The 23856-nt window shown below is 40.1% G+C and overlaps 3 protein-coding genes across 4 annotated transcripts; 1 reads left to right on the top strand and 2 right to left on the bottom strand.

Moving 5' to 3' along the window:
* The first annotated feature begins 395 nt into the window (after positions 1-395).
* Positions 396-5610, top strand: LOC130179430 (sodium/potassium-transporting ATPase subunit beta-3-like). The gene is made up of 7 exons (XM_056392400.1): positions 396-798; positions 2052-2180; positions 2479-2577; positions 2693-2886; positions 3175-3225; positions 3786-3872; positions 3961-5610. Exons 1-7 carry the CDS (start codon positions 687-689, stop codon positions 4126-4128), a joined length of 840 nt encoding a protein of 279 aa, XP_056248375.1. The 5' UTR covers positions 396-686; the 3' UTR covers positions 4129-5610.
* A 1898-nt stretch (positions 5611-7508) lies between these two features.
* grk7a (G protein-coupled receptor kinase 7a) lies at positions 7509-16123 on the bottom strand. Its single transcript, XM_056390836.1, has 4 exons — positions 14686-16123; positions 12662-13117; positions 9732-10012; positions 7509-9324 (listed from the first exon to the last, which is right to left on the bottom strand). The coding sequence occupies exons 1-4, from the start codon at positions 15280-15282 to the stop codon at positions 8985-8987; spliced, it is 1674 nt and encodes a 557-aa protein (XP_056246811.1). The 5' UTR covers positions 15283-16123; the 3' UTR covers positions 7509-8984.
* A 3782-nt stretch (positions 16124-19905) lies between these two features.
* Positions 19906-23451, bottom strand: fbxo36b (F-box protein 36b). 2 transcript variants are annotated; one of them, XM_056390833.1, is made up of 5 exons: positions 23318-23451; positions 22606-22714; positions 21545-21717; positions 20763-21303; positions 19906-20025 (listed from the first exon to the last, which is right to left on the bottom strand). In XM_056390833.1, the coding sequence occupies exons 1-4, from the start codon at positions 23411-23413 to the stop codon at positions 20782-20784; spliced, it is 900 nt and encodes a 299-aa protein (XP_056246808.1). In that variant the 5' UTR covers positions 23414-23451; the 3' UTR covers positions 19906-20025; positions 20763-20781. The 2 variants fall into 2 exon arrangements, with proteins under 2 accessions (XP_056246808.1, XP_056246806.1); XM_056390831.1 differs by lacking the exon at positions 19906-20025 and having other exon boundaries at positions 20046-21303; positions 23318-23450.
* Between the last annotated feature and the right edge of the window lie 405 nt (positions 23452-23856).

Below are 23856 nucleotides of genomic sequence, written 5' to 3'. Positions count from 1 at the left end.
GTCATTGGTTTGGTGACTCAGTGCATACGACTTGGGCGCAGAAGAGGTGGAATGAACCTAGAATAAACCTGGATGATTAGGATATATAACACAGAAGCCAAAAAAGACCTAAACGTTCAGTGTTGAGAACCTCAGACGCACTTTGATCCTTTAGTTTCACAATCAAAATGTCACGTTTGCATTTTCCTTGTGTTTGTTGAAGCATCCCTCAGCCTGCAGGCATGTAATATAAAATGGAGATCCCAGCTTTTTCCCAAACACATGTAGCCATTATAACATAATTGATGATAAGAAAGATAATGTGCGCTCTATTTATAATTTGTGCGCGTAACTGTGCGTCTCCGTGCGTCCCTCCGTCATTAACCAATGTATATCCATCTGGTCGCACTGCATCAGCTGCCACGACGGGGTTTGTGTGGACGTCACTGACGTTTTTTTCTCTCCTCTTTCCTCACCTTCCCCTTCTCGGCTTTTTTTTTGTTCCACCAGAGCATCTCTCTCCTTCTGCTCTCCCTCTTTCTACACCGCCCACTCCTTCCCAACCATTGATCCGACCACTCACCGCCGCGTCCCCGGCTTCTTCGCCTCATTACATCGCCTGCTGCGCTTTTCTGCATTTTTTTAGGCAGAAGAAACCGCACATTTTGGACCAAAAGAAGAGGAAGAAAAAATAATAGATCACCACCATGGCGAGCACCGAGGATAAAGCGACAAACAAGGAGAACGCGTCCAGCTGGAAGGACTCCTTCTACAACCCGAGGACCGGGGAGGTGCTGGGTCGCACGGCCAGCAGCTGGGGTAAGGATTCCCGTCATACAGCAGCCAATTAGTGGATGTGCTCTGACATTCACGGGGCTTATACAGAATCTGATGTCTTCCTCTTTCCGTTTTCCAAGCATGAATAGATGTGTGCCTCTTGAATATCTTACCATATATGTCTGTGTGAGGATGGATTAAAATGACTGCCATGTAGATAGTGGATTATCTGAGGAGACATCACAGGCCTACATGAAGGTGTAAAGGAGAAGCCTGTACCAGGAGGCTCGCCAAGATGAATGATGCTACATAAGGTGTGCACCTCTCTCTTTGCTGCATAGGTGGAAATAAACAATCAGAAGGTGATCAATCATCACAGCACAGATTTTTTTTTTCATATTTACCATCTGCATTAATAGGATTATCAGGAAATTGCATTCCCACTGAAGAGCCCAGCTGATAATTACCTAATCATGTCAGATGGAGTGTGCTACAGCATTCCTGAGCTGACTCTGTAGCTGATCAGGCCATACATTTCATGTAATGATTCCCCAGTTACTTCCAGGGTGAGGTAGTAACACACCACCCTCCCTCCAGCAGCCAGCTCCTATAGGCTAGCACGGGCTGTCGGGCTGCCTGGGCCCCTGTGCTGCTGTGCATGCAGTTGCATGGCCGCCCACATTAGCATGCCTGTCAAGGTCAAATGGGATTCCCTCTCTCCTCTTTCTCTCTCTTTCACGCACTAGGCAGGTGCATTGTGGGATACTGTTGGGGAGGAATGAGAGAAGGAGGGGGGGTGTACAGCAGGAAGCTGAGGGGGCCATCCTTTTTTTTTTTCTTTTTTTTTTTTTTTTTTTGTCTGTCAACTTAGAGGGCATCCGTGCTGTGAGAGCCTGGATGGTGGTGAACCATTTTGAGTCAGATGTTTCCATAGCTGTGCCTCCTTTTTCCCTCCTCCTGCTTCCTGCCATAAATGAGGCAGCAGATGCTTTGAGCACTGCAGCATCATCCCTGAATCTTATGAGATTTGAAAACTGAGGGTCTCTAGTGAACGATGGCCCCACGTTTGCACTAGTGAGCAACATTTCCCCTCTTGCTCCAAAATGGTTTCTCTCAAAGGGATTGTACACTCAAATGACATTTTTCTTTGGCCTGCAGATGAGGAAAATCTGAAGGCATTTGTCCAAGCCCAAGCTGGTAGTCAATCAAACATGACCCCGCTCTGTCTCCATCCCTCATTATGTCTCTTTTCTCCTTCTCTTCTATTTCTGTGTCTCTGTGTCAACTTCCTCCAGCCCTCATCCTGTTGTTCTACTTGGTTTTCTACTGTTTCTTGGCCGGTATGTTCGCCCTGACGATGTGGGTGCTGCTGCTCACTCTGGATGACAATGTGCCGAGGTACAGAGACCGAGTTCCCCATCCAGGTTAGTGTCTCCCAACATTCGGTATGTACAATGGGGGTATTGGTGACTTTCAAGTTCTGTAACTGGCAGCATTTCTCTCTCAGGCATTCATTATTCATACTCGCACCATTGAGATGCTGTCACAATAATGCACTACATTACAGCTGCTTTTTGTTTCGACCTGTTTTGAAAGCTCTTCCTGTGTGATATCAGCTGTGCACTCGGGAGGAGAATGTTTAGGTGTAACCGGAGGCTTCAGTTTCTCTTGCAGGGATCGTTTACTACTTTACTCTGTGTTTACTTTATGTCTCTGTTGCAGGCTTGATGATTCGTCCAAATTCACTGGACATCACATTCAACAAATCCGACCCGCTCAAGTATTCTCAGTACGTCCAACACCTGGAGTCCTTCCTGCAAAGTAAGTGCACCATTTCTGATAAATGAATTCCATTTTCCTCTTCATGGACATTTTTCCATTGATCCATGCCGTGTATCCGAATGTAATTCTGCTCATTTCCCTCCCTCTCTCTCAGGATATAATGATACAGAGCAGGAGAAGAACGAGGACTGCACTCAGGGAGAATACTTTCTGCAGGACGATACCGAGGAAATGACAAAGAAAGCTTGTCGCTTCAAGAGAGGATCCCTCAGTGTTTGCTCTGGCCTTTCTGACTTCAACTTTGGATATTCTGAGGGAAAACCCTGCGTGCTAGTGAAAATGAACAGGGTAACACGCACTTTCACTTTTCACTGATTGAGGCTCGTCTCTCGTGATGTTTTTGAGAAGCTTCAAAATTGTCTCCCTCTATTACAAATGTACAATTTTGTCCTTCCTTTCCTGAGTGTGTCAACGTTTTCTTCCCTCTCTCCCAGCTTCTCATCTACCTTTGTTCGGTCCCCAAAAATAAGATGAATAATTTGATTAATTTCTAATTTTGGTTCCACACAGGCAGCAGCTTTTCTACATCTGTTTCTGTTAATAGTCTCAACGTTTCCTGTTTCCCTCACCTCATAGATCATTGGCCTGAAGCCCCGCGGCGATCCCTATATCAACTGCACAGTAAAAGTAAAAATTTTCCTCCAGACTATACATGTGCCACTTGTTTGTATGTGTATTTTTTATTTTTTTTTATTTCTCTCACTAAAAAAGCTCTGATAACCATCAACAGTCTCAATATTTTATTTTTGTTCACCTTTCTTTCATTTTTTTTCCTTCTTTTTGTCTGTTTTGTGTCTGATTTCTTTCTGCATGCTGTCACTGATGGCTTTAGGGTAAGAGAAGTATGTAAATTATCAGGATAAGGCCAGTAGGGGTGTTAGCACATTTATTATGTAACAGGCCATTATGCAGGTGCCTCTAAACCCATCCTAGTGCCATTTTCAAGTCATTCCTAATCTAATCTGCGTAATTTTTAGCCACAAATATGCAATATATTTGCAGATTAAAGCAGAACACGTCAAGTTGTCCACATCATCATTTAAATCTCTTCTCTAACAGCAGAGCAGTTACTTTCCCTTTTTTCATGTTATGTCCAATGTGATCTTGGAAAAACGTCTTATTTTAAGTAAATTAACATTTCATTTAGTATCAAGTCCATGTGGATTAACACATGTTCTTCTCTGCAGAAGGACAACCCAATTCAAATGCAATATTTCCCAAGTGAGGGGCGCATTGATAAGATGTATTTCCCCTACTATGGCAAGAGAGCTCATGTAAGTATTTATCCCCAGTCAGATCATGTCTGTTACCGTCCTCAGGTTGACGCATTATTGACAGATGGCTGTCTCTTCCCTGATGCAGGAGAATTACGTGCAGCCCCTGGTGGCTGTGAAGCTGCTGCTCACCAAGGAGGACTACAACAAGGAGCTGTCAGTGGAGTGCAGGGTAGAGGGCTCTGACATCCGCAACGACGACGAAAGAGATAAGTTCCTGGGCCGCATCACCTTCAGGATCAAGGTGGTCGAGTAAAAGAGATGACAGAAACCTGGTGCAGGGGCTGCCCACGTGTGCTAAGGATTTATGTTTAAAGATTTAAAAAATAAATAAATAAAAAAGGAAGGAAGGAAGGAAGTGTCAAATACGTCACAAAGACTGCATTTTGGGATGTGGCCAAAACATTTTAATGCAGATTAGTTTGGCTTCCAGTAGAAGAGCCAGTTACAGAAATCGAATGTTGCTTTGCTGACATTTCTGACCCTTCTTTCCTTGATGATTCCTTTGCTGACCTCCTCAAAGATCCCCAGAACAAGACACAGGCTCTGCTCCTGACCATCCATCCATCCTTCCATTCATTCACCTGATGCACTCTTCATTCTTCACTTCAGTTCATTTTGTTTTTTTTATTTGTTTTTTTAGTATTGATGTGATTAGGTAACTTATAGCCATTGCAACCAAGCCATTTGGAGCTATTGTGTAGTTGCTGATACAATTTTTTTTAAATGTTTTTTAGATTTTCCTGCTGTCAGGAAGAGAGTGTTGTTTCCATCCCTCCAAACTGTATGGACGACTGTATTATCGCTGATGTTGAGAGGATTTTTATCTTGCTGTATAGTGTAATTGAGAAAGTAGAACATTTCCAACACATCTCCAGAGTATTCACATTATCACATCACAAAGACTTCATAGGAACATACCTTGATAATCAAGTATAGCCACTGTATCCCTGTATATGAAATACCAATTACAAAGTCCCTTTCTACATATAAATACATTGTGATCCTTACCATATTTAGGGAATTATAGATAGATCTTTGTGTTGTGGTCTGCGTAGCCACAACCCAGTCTTGTGCCGTCTGTCTGTCTGTCTGCATGTCCGTCTGTCTGTCTGCCCGTCTTCCTGTTTACTCACCTCTCCACTGCAATAGCCAACATGTGGGTGGGCCCTCCGGGATTGGATACGTTGTCTCGCTTCACCTCACCGGGTGCTGCGTGTTGATGGTGGCTGAGGTGACACACACATACACACACACACACACACACACACACACACACACACACACACACAGAAGGTACAGTGTTGAAATTGTTTTCAAGGCGGAGAGGTGCTGGAAAAGCGTTGCAAAAATAAAGAAGTTCACTGTAACTATGTACTGTATATCTTTACGTGATCTGTATATCTATCTGGGTCTCAAAGATTGTTTGTTAGATTTCTCTCTTCTTCAGCCTGTTGATCTGATTGTCTGCCAATCTATTACTCTTCAATGTATATATATATACACTACCATATTTACTTAATTCACATTGTATTTTTGTCACAAAACACAATGTCTGTGCACTGTAAAGAAATAATTTAAGCAAAGATTTACAGGAAATGATCTTATTCAAAGCTATGTTTACACAGTCTTAAAAGGAACCCGCATTTGAAAGAACAACTTGTAACATCTCTTCAGGGTGCCTTAAGACCTGATGAAATAAATTGTGGAATAAAAGTGATTTTGAAAAAAAAAAAAAGTCTATTTTTTTTTAAATAATTTCTTAATTGTTCTGTAGCTTTTTGCCAGCGCTGGAAGAAGTGTTCAGTTCCTCAAGTAAAAACCCTATAAATACGAATACAAGAGAAAATAAAAATACAAGTGTTAATACAAGTGAGCAAACGAATGAGCTAAAACACCAGAACATCCAGGCACAAGCTTTTGATTTGGAAACTGGCATAAATAAATGAATCTCTAAATGCATGTGTGGATGTAAAATGAAATGATATAATACGCAACAGTTTGACTTCAGAGCTGTTCGTGTGCTTTATAACGGGACAGTGGAGAGAAACCAGGCAGATCGAGTGGGATTGCTGATCTTCTATCTTTCACCACGATTCTCATTCTCCCGCCGTCGGCGTTGCACAAACCTGTTGCCACATGAGGGAGCCAGAAACGAGACAGGCGGAGGGAGCTGTCAGTGAGAGTGCGGTTCAAACATGGTGCAGCTAACAGGAATGAGCAGTTACAGAAAAACCAAAGAGGTTAGTGAGGTATTTTACATTTCCCATTTGTGAATGTTGTGGTCCTTCCGACTGCACACATCAATGTGGACGAATCCACATAATTAAACGTGCCACTGGTTTCCACAATATCCAGTGACAGCAACTGGGAAATAAGCTTAGTGATTAGATGCTGAGATTTGTTTTCCTTTTCACCTCCACCAGTAAGGTCACATCCAATACACTGAATAATGTTCTCCTTGGTCTGGGTAAGGGAGCCTTTGTTTAGCAGTAGTGTCGGGTGCTCGGGCCCCAGTACACACCTGGAAGTGTAGTTATATTTTCTACTTATTTAGATGTCTTCTTACGAATACACTACAGCTGAATCACTGTGCTGTACCCACAGAGATTGCACTGGCTGTAGGAGTATAATATATCAAGTCAGTATTAAAAGCAGTCTGCTCACACCTGTCTGCTCTGATATTACAGCGCCTCCATCTATCCAGCTCCTACAGCGCCCCGAGGCAGCAGCAGCTCTATCTTTCACTTTCAACAGGAGTCTGTACCCAAGTCCTGCTATATGTGACATAATCTCTCTGGGTTTAGCTGGAGCAAGAATCCACCTGAGAGTCTCCTAAGCTCTTACCGTCCTTGAGTTTCAACAGCTGTAAACAAGCTGTGGTGGAGAAAAAAGAAAATACCAAACGAATATTTTCATCTGGCTGTTTCTGTTTTTCAGTCTTGTAGCCAAAGAAATAGGCAAAAATTAATTGGAAAATCTTGTAAATATAAGAAATATTTAAAAGTGAAAGTCTGACATGGAAAATGACACTCATAACTGAGTGTATCAGTGTTTCTCTGTCACTGTTTAAATGTTTTCCACAATTATTATGCAAAGATTTGCTTACAAAAGAAAAAACAAAACACCATCAATAGGCTCAGTTTTCCTTTTTCTGCACTCACATGCCGTATTAGGATTGGAAAATGTCAAAATGTGGTGAAATAATCAGCTGAACAGCAGTGGAGCTGCTGATTTCTGCTCAGATATTTCACTTGGCAATAACATTGAGATGCTTCAGAACCTGAGGGGATTTGAAGCTGATTTAAGCAAAGAAGGCGCAAGGATAACACTGGTTATCGCCTTATCAGCTAAGAGTTAAACTTGCCAATTTGTGGCGGCCTGGAGCGCAACCTGACCACGGTCAGCATCCTGAAAGGGATTAATGCAGCTGATATTTTTAGGTTTTACTCCAGAGTCGTCAGCAGCACTTTCTCTGTGGTTATATATAGCCCAGAGAACATGCGTAACATGGCACAATTTGAGGCATTGACGTGTTAGATGTGCTCTTCAAGTGTTGTTAAGCATCAACACTACAACAAATGTACTGCATTGAGACAAGAACATAAATATTCACAGAACAGACACACATTCTAAAAGACATATTTTCATTTAATCAAATGATTCAAGATTCAAGGAAATTTCTGCTTTACATCTGACATTTCTACAGTGGCAATTCCTCTCATGGTATATTTACAAGTACATGTATCATATATATTTATATCATATTAACATTAACTGTAAAAACTCAACTTGGCCCAAGATCTGGACATTTAAAAACTTAAGCAAGTAATTACCCTGAGACAAACAAGAATAACAAGGAACTTATTTTGAACTAACCCAAGTCTCTATACTCATCTCAACAACCACAGCAGTGGAATCTTTTTTCAGGATCTGGCTAGTTTGAGTTATTCACACTCATCTCAAACTAAGAAAAGAGCCCTGAAGTATCACAGTGTTTCAGGGCTGTGGACAGGGCAACCTGTACATTCCTGGTACAGGAATTTAATGCCCAACTCCTCTAAATTCTCCTCCTCCACATGTAGCAGTGAACTGCTGTTTCTGCACTCACCTCTGTCCCAGCATCCCAGGGCTAAAAGAGTCTCCATTTCTTACTAAATTGAGCCTCATAGCACCAATTGTAGAGGGACTTAGTGAAGAGGTGTTCAGTATTCTTAATTTTCTTTTAAACAAATCCTAAATTTGAAATTACTTACATCTTTCCCTTTCTTTCTTTGCATAGATATAGATATATTTATTATATACAATACATACAGATTAAATAGATGCTTTCTAAAGTTTTTAGAAAAGTAAAATGTTGGGCAGAAAGAAAACCACCTGGATGTAAATGCAGTGATCAGCCTGAGGTTTAGGATCACAGCGTATTATATTAAACACTATACGACCATCTCTGCAACATGTGGTTAAAAAGCACTTTTCATTATAGAAACAGTGTGACCCTATGATGGCATCAATAAAGGGCATTAGAGGGTGCAGGAGAGCTATAAAATGCTGTAACCTTTGAACCATTAACTAGAAGATACGCAAACTGAACAATGTCATGGTTGAGACGACTTGTTCCTTCCAATTTGTTTAACTTTTAATGCTGAATGCAACAGCATTGCTCCAGCAGATAATTCTACTGCAAATACTGTTTGTTTAGACAGTTTCTTCATGAAGTAATACAGTTTTTCTGGCACAAATACTTTTCTAATGCTAGTATCTTTAATAAAGAGGTTGTAAAAATTACTCTTAGTCATTTATAGTCAAAAAATTGTTTCTACATCATTAGGTACGTATATCTGCAAGCTGTGAGCCAGAGAGATGATGCTCAAAATACATCATCACATCTTCCATATTTTACTGAACCTTGCCCTGAAAGCAGAAGATCTCTAAACCATGTGCAACCTTTCAAGACAGGGATGGTTATTCTTTCTGAACAAAGGTGCTTGTGCTCACCTTTGTCACGAAACATAATCCATCTGTAACATCAATATTAGTGTGAATCTGACTGAGTAAACAAACAAATTATTGAGTGTTATTACTGGTATGTGATATCAAATATGTGGCTGCTCACAGCAATATACATGTGCCGGACTTCTTTTCGTCATCAGGATCTCCTCCACCTTCTTTCCTGTTGGGATCATTCAGCTCGTCAAACAGTCCAGTGTCAATCATCTCCTGCTGCCACTGGATGGGGACAGCGCCAGAGCTAAACTCCTTGAAGAATTTGTCGTCCTTGGCGTCAAACTCGATGCCCTTGATCTCAGAGAATTCAGCAATATCTCCGGTGTCCTTGGCGTAGACAACATTGGGCTTCGGCACCCAAGGAGGATCAACCAGCCCGGCCTCCAGACGAGGGAAGTTGATGGCCTTGAACCACTCATGCTTCCGGGGATCATCCATGTCGTTCCTAATGAGAGAGCAAAAAATAAACTTCTCCATCAGAGATTTCAAAACTGCAATGTCAGTCTTTAGGAAATAAGAACAAAGTGGCTACAAAGGTGAGGTTCAACGTTTTGGTTACAGTTAAGGTTAACACTTTTCTCACCTTGATGTTGCTTTTATTCAACCACTTCATCCTTAATCGGCTTGCACCAGGATGTCAGTGCATATCCAAACAATCTAACATTTTTTAGACCTAAATTATACGTGGAACCGATTTCAGATGAAATTCTGAAAATAATTTTTTACTAACATTCCCATTAACCAAAGTTGGCACAGGATGTTTCAGAAAATCAGACTCACTAAACCACTATGTACAGCCATTAACACCCATATGTCTTACTTAAAGTGATACAGAGTGCGAGAAGCCCTTACTTCATGCCAAGGCGCTCCTCAATTTTCTTCTTGAGGAATTGTTGGATGATGTCCTTGGTGGGAGCATCAAAGCATTTGTGCTCCCACTTAGGCTCCTCGTTGAGAATGCGACGCTGCACCTCCTCCTTCTCCACCTTCTCCTTCTTGGCCTCAGGGCCTTTGAAAGGTGTGTAGCCAGCCACCATCTCATAGATACTGCAGCCAAGGGCCCACCAGTCCACTGATGTCCTGTATGGCGTTTTGGACAGGATCTCAGGGGCCATGTATGCTCCAGTACCAGCCTGGAAGGGGGAGAGGAAGACAGGGGGAAGACTGAATATAAGGTACATCTACAAATCCTTCATGTGATAGTACAACAATATGAGCATTGCAAACAATGCATAACTTGAAAATGCATAGAGAGAACAGGAAGAGGGTCTGTGGAAGGACAGACTGGGAGACATAATCTTTATATGTCTCCTTAGACAACTGTCACAGGGATTTGTTGCCTGGGTTAGTAATAGCCTTAATCTAGTGCTGACCATCTTCTCCCTTTCTCTCTTTAAGTTTCACCTTTCCACCTCTAGCCCACTCTCTCCATGCTCCTCTGCTCCTCTCCCTCCCTCTCCCTATATGACCTCACCTGCAGCCTGGGACCAGAAGCTTAATCCTAATTCTAAGCCTGCTGCCTGTCAAGAGTCATGTATGTCTACACACTGACAGAGTTGTCCGGTGTCTTACATAAAGGCTGTACATTTCTGGATGCTATGGCCACCTGCAGAAAGACGTAACAGCCAGAATGTAGCCATGCCCTTAATGTATAATTAATACAGACACTGCACAAACTGGCAGAGAGCCAAGAGCTTGCTCTTTGCCACTCCAACTAAGTCCTGAAGAAACCCTGTTGCAAAAGTCTTTTTCAGGTGATCCGTAGGTTAGTACAGGTGAAGTGTTATATGGGTATTATGAGCACTGTCCTTTTATAGCCACTTTAATATAGTAACACCTAAAGGGCATTTAGAAATAATACCTTCTGCTACTGTTGTACTTACATAAAATGTTTTTGTTGCTTTACAGGTTATGATCACTAAACATGTCTGGAACTTCAAGATCTGATCTTTACTCCATTAGTGTGTATCGACTTGACCACAGATGATATCTGACTGATTAGTGAAGCCATGATAGTACATCTCTAGTGACCAAACTTGAACAGGTTTATGTGCAAAACTTTTTGCTCTAATATTTACTTCCAAATCAACTATCAGGCAAAATCTATTAGACTCCTGTATTATTTTCAATTTCTTCCTTGTGTTTTTTTCGAACTTTGTTCTGTTCATCTAAAATGTGTGTATGTGATGGTAATTAGTTTAACTTAACAAATAACAAAACTGCACACTCTGGTCAGTCAAATCGGTCAAATGTTTTCATGTATGATCATACAGGCTACAAAATTGTCCCCAGAATTAATCTGAAGTTTGTGCAAGGAACAGATCTCTAGGTATATTTCAACTGGTTTAAAGTCACCTTGTTTGCAAACTAACATCTCTAAACGTATTCAGCGTAGGTTTTTACCTGGATCTGTCAATCTAATCAGGGACAGACTTGTGTAATACTCACTAAGAGGATTAGGGGACCAAAGCCAGCCTTGCCTATAGGAGGTTAGCCCAGTCACTTTGGCTGGCTGAGGAGCATCAGAGTAATGGATAATGAGCTTACTGGACTTTCATAGACCTGAGAGCTTACTCTTTGCTACTGCAAGTAAGTCCTGAAGAAACCCTGTTGCAAACTACTTCATCTTTTTTTTCAGGTCATCCATAGGTTAGTACAGGTGTGGTGTAATATACTGGCGGTTTTACGAGAAAAAAATTGAAGAAATAATGTTTGAAAACAATGCTGTGTAGATTCTTCTCTCAGTAATTTTATAAGGTTGTGGTCATGTCCCATCTATACAATTATATGTTTATATTATATATGTATATATGTTTTTGCATGGACTTTAATTGTTCGAGCACAGTGTTTTATCTGATAGCCACCATAATGTCCTGTCACCCTGACAACAACCCTGCTTTGCATATTGTAGAGTGATCCTCAGTTAGATGCAAGAATCCCCCCGTGCAGTCAATAAGGTGTAACATCAAGCTGAACTCACTGATGACATGGTATTTTTTCTTCAGGGGAAGAAGAATTACTGGCTACAGGGTTTGTAAAGAATTGTGGAAAGGAACTGCAGAGCAATTTTGCCGAGGTAATACTTCTACAGAAACTACTAAATCTCTGTTACCAAGTTACTGACACAAACCATCTTACACTTATTGACTGCTACTTTAACAACCACTGGACCTCCAAGGTCTAAAACATAGCCCCTACACAAAATGGTGGCCTATAAATGGCCAGGCTATAATCTGACTGCTAAAGGATCAATTGAGTTATATAATGGATTCAGAGACTCTCATTGCACAGATCTTTAAGCAATCCAGTAATCCCTGTCCGGATTTAAAGGAAAAACCCCACCAAGATTGACAGCCTGTACAAGCTCCTGAGTTCAGTTTTTAGCTCCAAACTCCTCTGCGGATGAGACGGAGATGAGGAACCAGTGCTTCCTGTTTGCATGTTCTTTTGTTCTGTTGCAGTTTTTGTGTATGTGTCATCTTAAACTTAGTCCAACCATGTAGATCATGACTTGACTAAAATCTTATTGATTTAAAGATCAGGTGCACAGAATTAGGCAACTTCAAATATTTAGAGTAAGAGATGAAATGGCCCCTTAGGGTATACATCTTCCATCATGTGTAGTCTTAATATGATTCCCATTATCATCAGTGACATCATCCAGCTAGGTGCTCTCATGTTAAAAGCATCCTAATGGTTTTGACAGAGCAACTTGGTAAACTTAGTGTTGTATTACTGTAAAGACACTAATTTGCCACTTCATTGTGTGTATGTCTACTCACCATCTGGGTAACAGTCTTCCCTGCAACAAGCTCTATGGCCAGACCCAAATCTGAAAGTCGGCACTGGCCTTGGCTATCCAGCAAAACATTCTCCGGCTTCATATCACGGTATACGATATCCATGGCGTGCAGATGCAGAATGCCGGTGGTGATCTGCGCTGTGTAATGGATTATGCGCTTCATCTCAATGCCCTTATCCACACCTTTGCCATCATAACCTATGTTGTAAATGTGGTACTTGAGGTCTCCTCCATTCATCAAGGTCATGACAAGGCACAGGTGGGTCTTGGTGTCATAAGCGTAGGCCAAGTTGACCAGAAACAGGCTGTTAACCTTCTCCAAGATCTGCTTCTCCAACAGGGCCATCTTCTCACCACCCTTCTTCTTCAATCGCTTTTTACACAACTTCTTGCAGGCATACATCTGGCCTGTGTTCTTCACCTGAACAGCACATACCTGGAGAAAGACAATTTTATTTGTTAAAAAGAAGGCATTTTTTATTACAGATGTCCAACCAGTTTTCCATTTCAATTTATTAGAATCCATTTCCCACAGCAACAAATCATGGTCTTCTGGCACCAGGTTGCCAGGGAGACCTCTAGGCAGCAAAGGAACCATTGCACAACTCTGATTAGAAGACTAAAATCTGACTACTACTTGTCCTCTTATTTGAGGTATAAGGAAATTTCCCCTAGGAGAACTGTAAAAAATTAGAAAAGTTTCTTCAGTATTATCGCAGTAAATAAAACAAAATAGATCTGACTGATACTTTAAATCATCAGTCTATGTCATCACATATTTCACTGTTGATATAATCACAATTATCCCTCTAAGGGATAATTGTTTTTGTTTACAATACATCTTAAACCTTAATCACTGGCAAGTGATTCTATATAAAGGCAAGAAAATTGGTTCAAGAAGTCAACCTGACTTGACCCTGTGTTTTAGCAGCCCATTTGCCACCTGTCTAACTTACATCTTTAACTCAACATTTACTTCTGGTATCACTCCTTCTCTATAGACAGCGGATAAGATTTGTCCACTGTATAAAGAACGTCACATTAGCGGTTTAAAAATTGTTTAATTTTTTGTTTATTGTTTGATTTTTCAGTATCAACGATCAAATAAAGTTGTTTGATTCACTGTTCAACTGCCACCAAATTTGCTGCTTTAAAATAAAACAGTATTATACAGTCACAGCAGATTTAGACAAGGGCATCACAGCAACATTTACCATAGTTTACATGACATTATACTGTTAACTAACATTTTTAAGTTTCTATGGCTTTTTACACTTCTAGCCTAGCTAGTTATTTTCTTTTGGGTTGTATACTGAGGCTTGTTTTTAAGAGCTTGACTCAGTAAAGGGGTTCCTCAGGGGTCATTTTTAGGTCCTCTGTATATCAGTAATGTTATGTAAAAATTCATCTTAGATTACATCATCTCATGCATCTGATCCTATCAGCTTCACAAGATAACAATGTGCCAATGTGCCATTTTCTTCAGGCATCTTCAAAGGTTATTCAAACCTTTTAAATGACATGATTATTAACAATGTATCAGATTAACTATTTTCTATTCCTGCAGTTTGCTGCAGAAATTTAGGTTTCTTCACATGTTGAAATAACAGTTGATCTTTAAAACAATTTTTATTGAAAAGTTTTCTATTTTCTAAAATTTACAAAGTATGCCTGTATGCCACATAACTTCATGGTCACCTTGAGACAATGTAAATCCTCAGTTATATAAGGTGTGATCTCTTGTCCAGATATATACTTTTGTGGGCTTCAAGGCCAACACAATTACTCAACTGTAACACCATCATTACAATTCAAAAAGTTGAATGCACATTATCTTACAGTTTTAGTATAACTCCTTAAAAAAATATGACGATAATACACGATTGATTAACAACACCATCACACCTGAGGAGTCTGGTAAGACTCCTGCAACTAAAAAGGTCAATTATTTGCCACAACAACAAACAGACTAGAGATTAAATGTAGATGCATTTGCATGCTTACCTCTCCGAAGCCTCCTTTTCCCAGAGTTCTAAACTCATAGAAGTATTTGTCACTGATGGGCTGTTTCTCATACTCTTTCCACTGGAGGAATTTATCAAAGAATGGGCTGGCCTGGTAATCTGTGAAGGGTTTGCCTTTCAGAAAATCTCTTACACCTTCCTGGACTTTGCTTTTCATCACCTCCTCAAAGTTGGCATCTGTCACAGACTTGCACTTCTCAGCAGGCTCCCCGGTAAGAAACGACAGGAAGGTCTTGGAGTCAGCCTTACAATACTTGTTGAGGATGTTTTGGCGTGCCTTGTCTTTTGTTGCACCTTCAGCCAGATCCCAGTCATACAGCTCATCCAGGAAATCAGCAGCAAGCTTAAATTCGCTGGTATTTGCCAGGAAGTCACGGAAAAACTTTTTGCCAATAGGCTGCCTTTCACAAATTGATGTAAAGTCCTTGTCAAGGGAAGCTCGTGCTGTATTACATTGCTCAGGCTTGGGAAGAGACAAGCTGCGACGGCGCTTTTTCATCTCCTTGTCATCCCCACCCTGAGCTTTTAGGTAGGCCGTGTTGGCCACCAGGTTATCCAGTCCCCCCATGTCACACATCTTGCCGGCTGTATGTGATCTGTCCCCCCTAAGTGACTGGGTTCTTCAGTGGCTCCCCACGGATACCCTCTTATAACCAGTGCAGCGTCTCTCAGAATGTGTGTGTCTGTGTGAGAGTGCAATTCGCTCCGAAGCCAGTGTGCAAATGAGCTCCTTCACCCAGCCTACCTGCAAACCTAAGACACACTGACACACCCAGTAATTACTCATTTAGAATTAAATACCAGGGAGGGATTTTGGCTTAAGGATCTTTGTGTGGTCTATTCAAGGATGCCGTGCACGGAAAGGGAATCATAAGCGGGCTCTGTCCTAAGAGGCTTTGTAGCCCTCTATATTTGTTCGTGGTGTTCAGTAGTCTCTAACAGAGGTCCAATGGGCTGTTGACTATGCATTTAATTGCAAGATGAAATTCAAAGACACAAAAAAAGCAGTGACACAGTAATGTTTGGATGAGTATTTACATATGGTATTTTAACATATGGATTGAAAATATATATATATTGTAGTTGGACCCTTGAGCAGAATAATTAAGAAATATTTTCACTTAGGCTGTTAATATAGTAAACCATGGCTCTAAAATATCCCATGCATCCTCATCTTTTTCCTGGTTCCAGTCTAGACAGAGCAGGTACTTCAGCTTGCTGAGTTTACTCCTCATGCTCTCATCCTCTTTCATTCTCATAATTTACCTACATTCATCAGTGACCACTACTTTACAATGGCAACTACTAGCATTTTAACATTTAAGGAATTCAAAAATTATACCTAGTAATTAATATAATTACTATACTTTGCTATGACAACATGTACATGTCTGAGATTTGGCTTAATTAAACAGTACATTTCCTTTTAGAATTTGCAAAATGTTTTAATTAGTCAGGCTATCTCTATAATTTAATCTAAAATGCTGTTTTACATATTAATGAACTGAGTCATTTTACATTGAGTGTAATACACATGGAGCTATGTGTACTATGTGTTTTTGATATTGAGAAGTAATGCATCCATGTCTTATATCTCATATGTCTAGTATTTTTATTAGAGGTTATAAGATTATTTGCTACATGACTGCTAAACTGCAGATATGTCTATAGAGAAGTAGTTAGGTGCTCAGTAGGATGCTGTGACATTGCACTCACAAGAAATAAAACAACTGATGAAGTACTTAGTAAATACAACACACCAATAGCTGGTTTGTTCACAATCAAGTTCAATTGTTCTGCTCCATTTAGCCACTGAGCAATAACCGAACATTGTAAGAAAAGAAACTGCATACTTAGCATAACCAAAAAAACAACACAAGTTGATCTTTTTCCCTATTTCTACATACACAAGTAACAATGTAGCATTGGCTGATTAAATCAAGAGTCATCACATAGATTCAAAGGATCAGATCAACATTGCACCCGAGCTTCTTTCTACAGGTCCATGTATAAAAAGCTTGAAGAGCATGACCTTAATCGTGTGACAGAACGGAGGTTAAACTGAGGACTTGTGATACACCTGATACGTCACAGTGACACTACACACACAAGAGAGGAAAGCCAAAACATTTTGGGCGAACAACCATATTGTTCTGATTGAGCTGAAACCTACATTAACTCTCTATGTGAATCTGTTGTCTGGTCTTATTACAACTCTGGTATTGTATATACGTTACCTATTAGCCTAAGTCAGTATTTGCATTTCACTGTTGCAGCACTTCTCTCAAACCCAATAGGTGGTTTTAATGTTTACACTTGTAATACAATGAATTGCCATTTTCCTTTTGTCATTGCTGTTGGCAGTAGCCCTATGCTACAGCTACAGTGATGTAGGCTAATTTAGCAAGATAAACCTCAGATAATATTAGCTAATCCTTTCTCAAATGGTCTCAAGCTGTTAGTGCCCTGGTCAAGATCAGGGGCTTTGCTTGCCGTCAGAGCTCCAGACTCAGACCTTTGACTCACAAAAGCCCAGACTGACCCCCACATAGTTCAACCAGTGTGAAAGTGAATAAAATGTTTTTAGAAAAAAAAAACACAGCAAAAAGTAAAACAAGATCACAATGTCCCACGCAAGACGTTGAGTTTAGTTTGATTTGTCAAAAAAAGACACTGAATGATTACACTGAGGAAGGAGAGAATAGAGGACAAGGTCCTTAATTCAACTTGACTCTTGTTCACAAATATTTCACCAAACTGTAATTTAAAATTCAAAATTTTTTAAAGAAAAAATATGCCAGTTAAAGAGATAATAAATATCAAATATGTTAAATGTCAGTCATGCTGTAAATGGATCATAGTGTCACTAAAGCACTTAAGCCTCCTGAGAGGATGAAAAGAGGTCATAGGTTTCTTTTACCAGGTCAGGGAAGGCAGTGAGAGGTAATCTGAGAGCTCCTACATCACTCTATGAGCTTCCCATTTATTCAACAGAGAATTCCTGTCGAGCCATGCAACTGTCATTAAGGGCCCATCACAAAATAATGTATTAATTAAAAAAATATGTATGGCACCAGCCAAGACAAATTGCCGTTAAAAGAAACATGGAATTACGTAATACAGTGGTGACAAGGGAGATTAACAGGGTTATTGACAAATCGAGCAGACGTACATAAGAGAATTTTGTGTTACTCTTCTTCTCTACTCTGTTTTAGATGTTTGATCTTTTGAGCAGCCTGCTCATTTAACCTTGGCCAGGATTAGCCTGGCCTGATGAGGGAGTAAAGGTTAAGATGAGCAGAGCATTCTCATCCTATTTCCCACATGGCCCACTACATGGTCTTTACGTGGTCTGACTCCATCCTCTCATGGCCCCTCTCAAGCTTTCCACAAAAAGAGGCAGTAGATGGAACATATTCACAGTAGAACAGAGATTTTTCTGTGAATGCTTACAAATCAATTAAACAGAACCAGCCAAAATACAAAAACAGTATGGTATAGTATCTGTACAACTGCAGAGTGTCTCGAGGTTTTTGTTCTTTCTCAGCCAGCAACAAGAGATATGTTTCCTTGTTGTGACTGTTTCCCATTGGGAAGAAGAGTGACTCCAAAGCAGGTCAGGTGCTGAAGATGGCTTAACTTGGTCATATCACAGTGAAACTAGAAGACTTTTACCCTAATTCTGCCAAGGGCAGAAGACGCTAGAGGAGTGTGACTGGAATGAATGGCTTCCCAGATCTGAAACTGGTTGAATCTTTGTTGGGTCAAATGTCAGTGATGGTTTTATCAGGTATGAGGTCAAATGCTCAGGACTCTTAGGTAGTAGGAGTATGAGGACCCCAATGTGTGGTGAGCATTTGCTAGGAATACCAAAGAAATACCATTACAGGGTTTTGTCGATATTTTGTTAATATAAACCAGGCAGAAGTTTGTGAACTTGGAGTCATGTGGCATCTTGTTCAAAACTTACAGTGTGCAAAGTCTGAGGTCAGAATGGTGCTTGTCTGCAACCAAAGAAGGTGGTGCAAAAAGCTGTCCAACTGAATAAGGATGTTGTTCACATGTGGTTGGCATCAAAAACTCCAAACTTGGTAGGCAGGTGCCAACAGGCCATAAGAGTCAGTGACTGAAATTATTGCAGATTTGAAAGTTTGGGTGTGGCAAGAGGCAAAGGAATATTACTTCTAGATGGTCTTCTGCAATCATTCATCCACCTGGCAAGACCCAGCCGTTTTGAAAAAGGGTGGTGAACTGAACTATTTTTCAGAGGCAGTAGAAACACTATAAGGATCTCCTAATCCTGACAGACATGCTGTCTGGAGACAAGGCAGAGCTGAAAGAATTCAAAGAGTCACGGGCACAGACTACAAACAACCAGAGTAAGTGTTGAAATATCCCTTTAAGGGGATACAGTGCAGGCCAGTAGCACAGGTGGGTGCTACTCACTTCTGCCTAATCCCTGCTGAAGCTCCTGGTGTTCTGCCTACAACCATCCAAGTTTCACTAACAAGTGCAGGTCCTCAGCTGATTTTGGGATATTTCTGAGAAAACTGTTAGAGTTCAGTTTTATTTATGCCTTTAATAAAGTCTTTTCTAGCATTTCAGAAAATACCCTTCCCTGTGAGACTTTGATTTTATTTTCAACCATGACCTTCCAATTAACATGGCCGACATGTAGAGCCTACCATCATAAAGTAAAGCAATACAAACAGGGAGGCAGAGAGTAATGAGCTGAGCACAGGACAGATCATTAGCACTAGCAGCTTGTGCCCCCTAGGGGACTGTTTTATCTGTGTGGACTGCAATCATAATCCTATCAAAACTTGCAGACATTATCTGTGTCTTCTAAGAATCCAGATTATGATGTAACTGTAACTGACCCACTAATCAAATAGATAGCAATGCCTGTAAATAGAAATTGCAGGTCTATGTTTCTCACAGAGGAAATGTTCTTTTTTCCACATCCAAGCCCCCTTTTTGTACCAGTTCTGAAAAAGCTTGAGTTATATTTGATTGATAATTACAGCTACATCAACAGTATAACTGATAACTTTAAAACATTTTAACCATATAGGATTATGAGTGCAGTGCAAGAAAATACTTATGAAATGGTCCACGCACATTATAAGTGTAACATCTTAAAAATGTCCTTACTGTCTTTTTCAAAATGCTTTCCCTCCCCACTAAGTGCAGATAAATGAAGGATGTCATGGCACCTCCCTTCTGCAGTGTAGTGGGCACTGGCTGATGGGAGCACCGAGGAACATCTTGTGAGCCCACAGGAGGAGCAGCTACCCCTTGTTCAGAAGACAACACTGACCTGGTTAACACACATGAAAATGAAACAATGGATGACTAAAGGCTCAAACATAATAAGCCACACAAAATTCTGCCTAGTTGAAAAGGAACAAATCAGAAATTAATAAGCTACTTAATGACTTATTGTTCATGAATAGCTCTGAATCAAGATAATGTCATTTGAGAAGATTTCTAGATACTGATGATCCAGTATCTATTAATTTTCCAGATCTGTTAATCTGCATACTGACCACTTGCTTCATGAACTGTTCCTGGTTAACCCATGCATTATCACATTACCTTGCCATTACTTACCCTGTTTGTGTCCCCTCAAGTAAAGCTGAGACTCATCCTATCAAAGTGGCAATTGGATACTGAGATTTTACTTGGAATTAGTTATGACTGACATTATATTGTATATTGTATATCAAATTTATTTTCTAACTTTACAATTAAAGTATTCTGTGTATTACAATAAACAATTGATATGATATACAATGTCCTGTTATATCTTTTTTTGGTCTTATTAATGTATGCTAAGTCTGAAAAGTCATGGACAGAATGGACGTATGAAAATGTCCTCAAATATCCCGTAGAGGATTGACAGCTGACAACAAACAACAATCATTTTTGAAAAAATTACATTTGACAAATAAAAGTCAACATTTTTTCACTAATCAATACACAACTCATTTTAGGATGAGAACTGCGTATAAATGGCATATCAATATAACAGTAAGCCTAAAACACAGGACTTACTCAACATTTGATAAAAGGCTTAACTCTGTGTTTTGTTTGGCTCTGTACTGCAGTCTCCTCTACCATTCCTCAGTGGACTGCTCTGCGCCAATGTTTCCACCCCACAGTGCTTTATGTCCTCCAAGCATTGGTCAGGCACAGACTCACTGGAATCAGAGCCAGCCTCTAGTTCATGGTTGGTGTCAGGATCAACATCACAGCAAGAACTGGCGTCAAAGCCAGAGCCAGTGCCAGTGCCAGTGCCAAGGCTCAGATCAGGGATAATGCCAGGGTGAGATTCCTCCTCAGAAATGGACATCTGGTTTGTCTCTGAGCTTTCATCAGGAGATTCCTCTGCCTCTTTATCTGGGTCAGAGACTTGTCCTTCCTGTTGCTCCTCTGTCTTTAGCCTCCTGCGGCTGATCAGCTTCTGCAGATGTAGCTTGCTTGTGAAGAAGATGCTGCGCCAGCCCACCTCAAGTGCCAGGGACGCCACCTCAACTGAAACTGTGTTGCAGCACCGCCGCACTGCCTGCTCCCAAAACTCCTCTGACCCACATAGCTGAAGAGCAGAAGCAAAAAGTATGAAGATTATACTAAACCAAAGAGCTGATTTTGTTGCATTGATATACTGCTTAAAATGTATTAGAACCAGAATAGAATATTACTTTAAGTTTAATAACAATGATTTATAATGATATATTCCAATAATAGATGGGCTTAAATAACAGATTTAATGTTTCTTATCACAGGATACAATTTACTTTTGGCAGCATTTCTTGTTGTGTGTCTCTAGAACTCACCTGCCTGAACCTACGTGATGTTCGTCCAAGCTGGCCCACATCCTCTAGTTCTAGATAATTTATTATCCGCAGGAGTAAGGAGTCAGACAGGTGCTCCAGATAATCATAATGGCCTTGGCACAAAGCCTTGGTGTACAGCAAGATTCGACGGCCAAAAACCATACTGACCTCACCTGGGAAGAAGCCCATTATTTTAGCTGTCATTCATATTTAAGCATTAAGTTTGGTCTCCCATACAATAATCACAAGACTAGAATTGGAATCTGAATACAGAGCAATATACACCTAAAACACTGTATGATAAAAAAAAAAAAGCATCCATTTCTCTACAGAACTACTATAGACAGAACTTACTAAAATTATCAAAGCCTGTTGTAATTCAAGCTTATGTGATATGTACCCAAGAGTTGGGCAGAAAGTCTTTTAAAAATACTTTATGTATTTAGGAAGAATTAATAGACAATGTTCTCTCTTTTTAACATCACTTTGCAAAACACACACAAACCTGTAAACTGGTCATACTTACTAGCACAACTAACCCTATGGAGGCCCTACCAACACTTAACAGCTTTTTAAGTTATATCTGGATATTCAAAAGCAGTTGTGACTGGACTATATTGTCTGTTTAAATTACTCCAACCATATAACAATCATGAGCCACAAACACACCATTTACAGATCATAATAATTCTCGCTGCTCTCACCATGCCTTCATGGAAGGACATATGATGAGAGCAGCAGATGATTCTTAAGAACTCACTGGTATGCCTTTTTCACAGCAGACGTTTAGACTTGCCATACTAGGAAAAGCTAATAACACTAACAATCTGTTCTATTCAACTGTCTCAGTAAGCTATGACAGTGAGCCACCAGACAACAGGACCCTGAAACTAAAGCAGCTAAAAATGGAATTCCATCATTAATTATCATCATTATTAACACCTGTGTTTTGCCTCCTGTGACATGTCACAAATGTCTGTTCCCTTAACTGAAGATACAAGTGACATATGAAATGCTTGAGAAGTTAACATGCTGAGATTTGTGGGATGTGTTTTAGTTACTCTGTAGCAAAGTGTCATCCAAGAAGTCCTGGTGAGACTCCCTCAGCTCCCCAGGCTTGGAGTACCTGTCCACAGTTCTCAGAGATATCTTCCACCATCTCCATATCACCTGGAAACGTCAAAAAATTAACTTGTGTTAATGTCAAATATTTGAACAAGCTATGAAACCCCATTGCTTTCTTTTTGAATGCTGTTGATTTTTCATTAACCTCTCTTCAGTGCAGTTTTCAGGTCTAGTTAATAAAAACAGAACTGTGGAACAGTCTAACAAACGCGTACAACCCCCACAGTGAAGCGGGAGACAATAGATGAGAAGAAGACGAATTAACACCCAATGAGTTAGTTCTAATTGTTATATTATCCTAACAGCAAAACAGAAGTTTTAAGGCAACGTTGATCGTTGTTCTTATGCTGCCTTTCTGGGCTTACTTTGTTGGCTTTACTAACTACTGTTTTACTCTATCCTAAGCGTTGTAAGCACTGTAGCTAGCAGCAAACAGAAACAACGTAAAATTTTTAGCCTAGCTAACGTTAAAGTTAAAACTGCCATGTTTGTAGCAAGCTTAGCTAACATTCAAGGGGTTACTGACCGTTATTGTTAACGTTCGGTGGTTAATGCCGCTAATGAGTAGCATCTTGCTCGTTAGATAGTAAAAACGTGCAGTTTTTAACCAGAGTAGTGACAGTTCTTATCAAAAACATCAATACTTACATCTGACTTGGTGACAGTAAAATGGTAAAAATTCTTATTAGGTGGAGGACCCCGTCCAGAGATTTCAAACAAGGGGTCTGTTAAAAGAGACGCCATGTCAAAGTTTGTGTGTTGTCATGGTAATAACGCCTCCTCAGTTGGAGAAGAGACTTCAAGTACATGGGAAGAAAGACAGCATTTTGCGTTTTTATTAACCAGAATTATAGTTATATTAAGAAAACGCTATGGACATTTTTTTTTGATGTTATAACTGATATATAGAAATACATGTAGAAGTGTACTCTCAGTTATTTACTTTAATAGTAATGCAGTTCAATACAACAGCCCTACAACATATTCTACCACCATAAGGATAATATTGCTTTGTTTTGGTGTTGAGACTTATGTTTATCTTAAAAAAAATTGTTTGTTTTTACCTTCATTTTGGAGGCTTAGATAGACAAGATATTGGTAACACCTATTTGCTAAGTTGCAATGGAAAATTAGCAGTATAACTTTCCTAAAGGGAAGAATATTGCACATCTATCAGTTAAAAGGAT

Source organism: Seriola aureovittata, chromosome 12 (genome assembly GCF_021018895.1).
Source record: "Seriola aureovittata isolate HTS-2021-v1 ecotype China chromosome 12, ASM2101889v1, whole genome shotgun sequence".
Classification (NCBI taxonomy): Eukaryota; Metazoa; Chordata; class Actinopteri; order Carangiformes; family Carangidae; genus Seriola; species Seriola aureovittata.
This window is presented reverse-complemented; position numbering and strand designations above follow the sequence as displayed.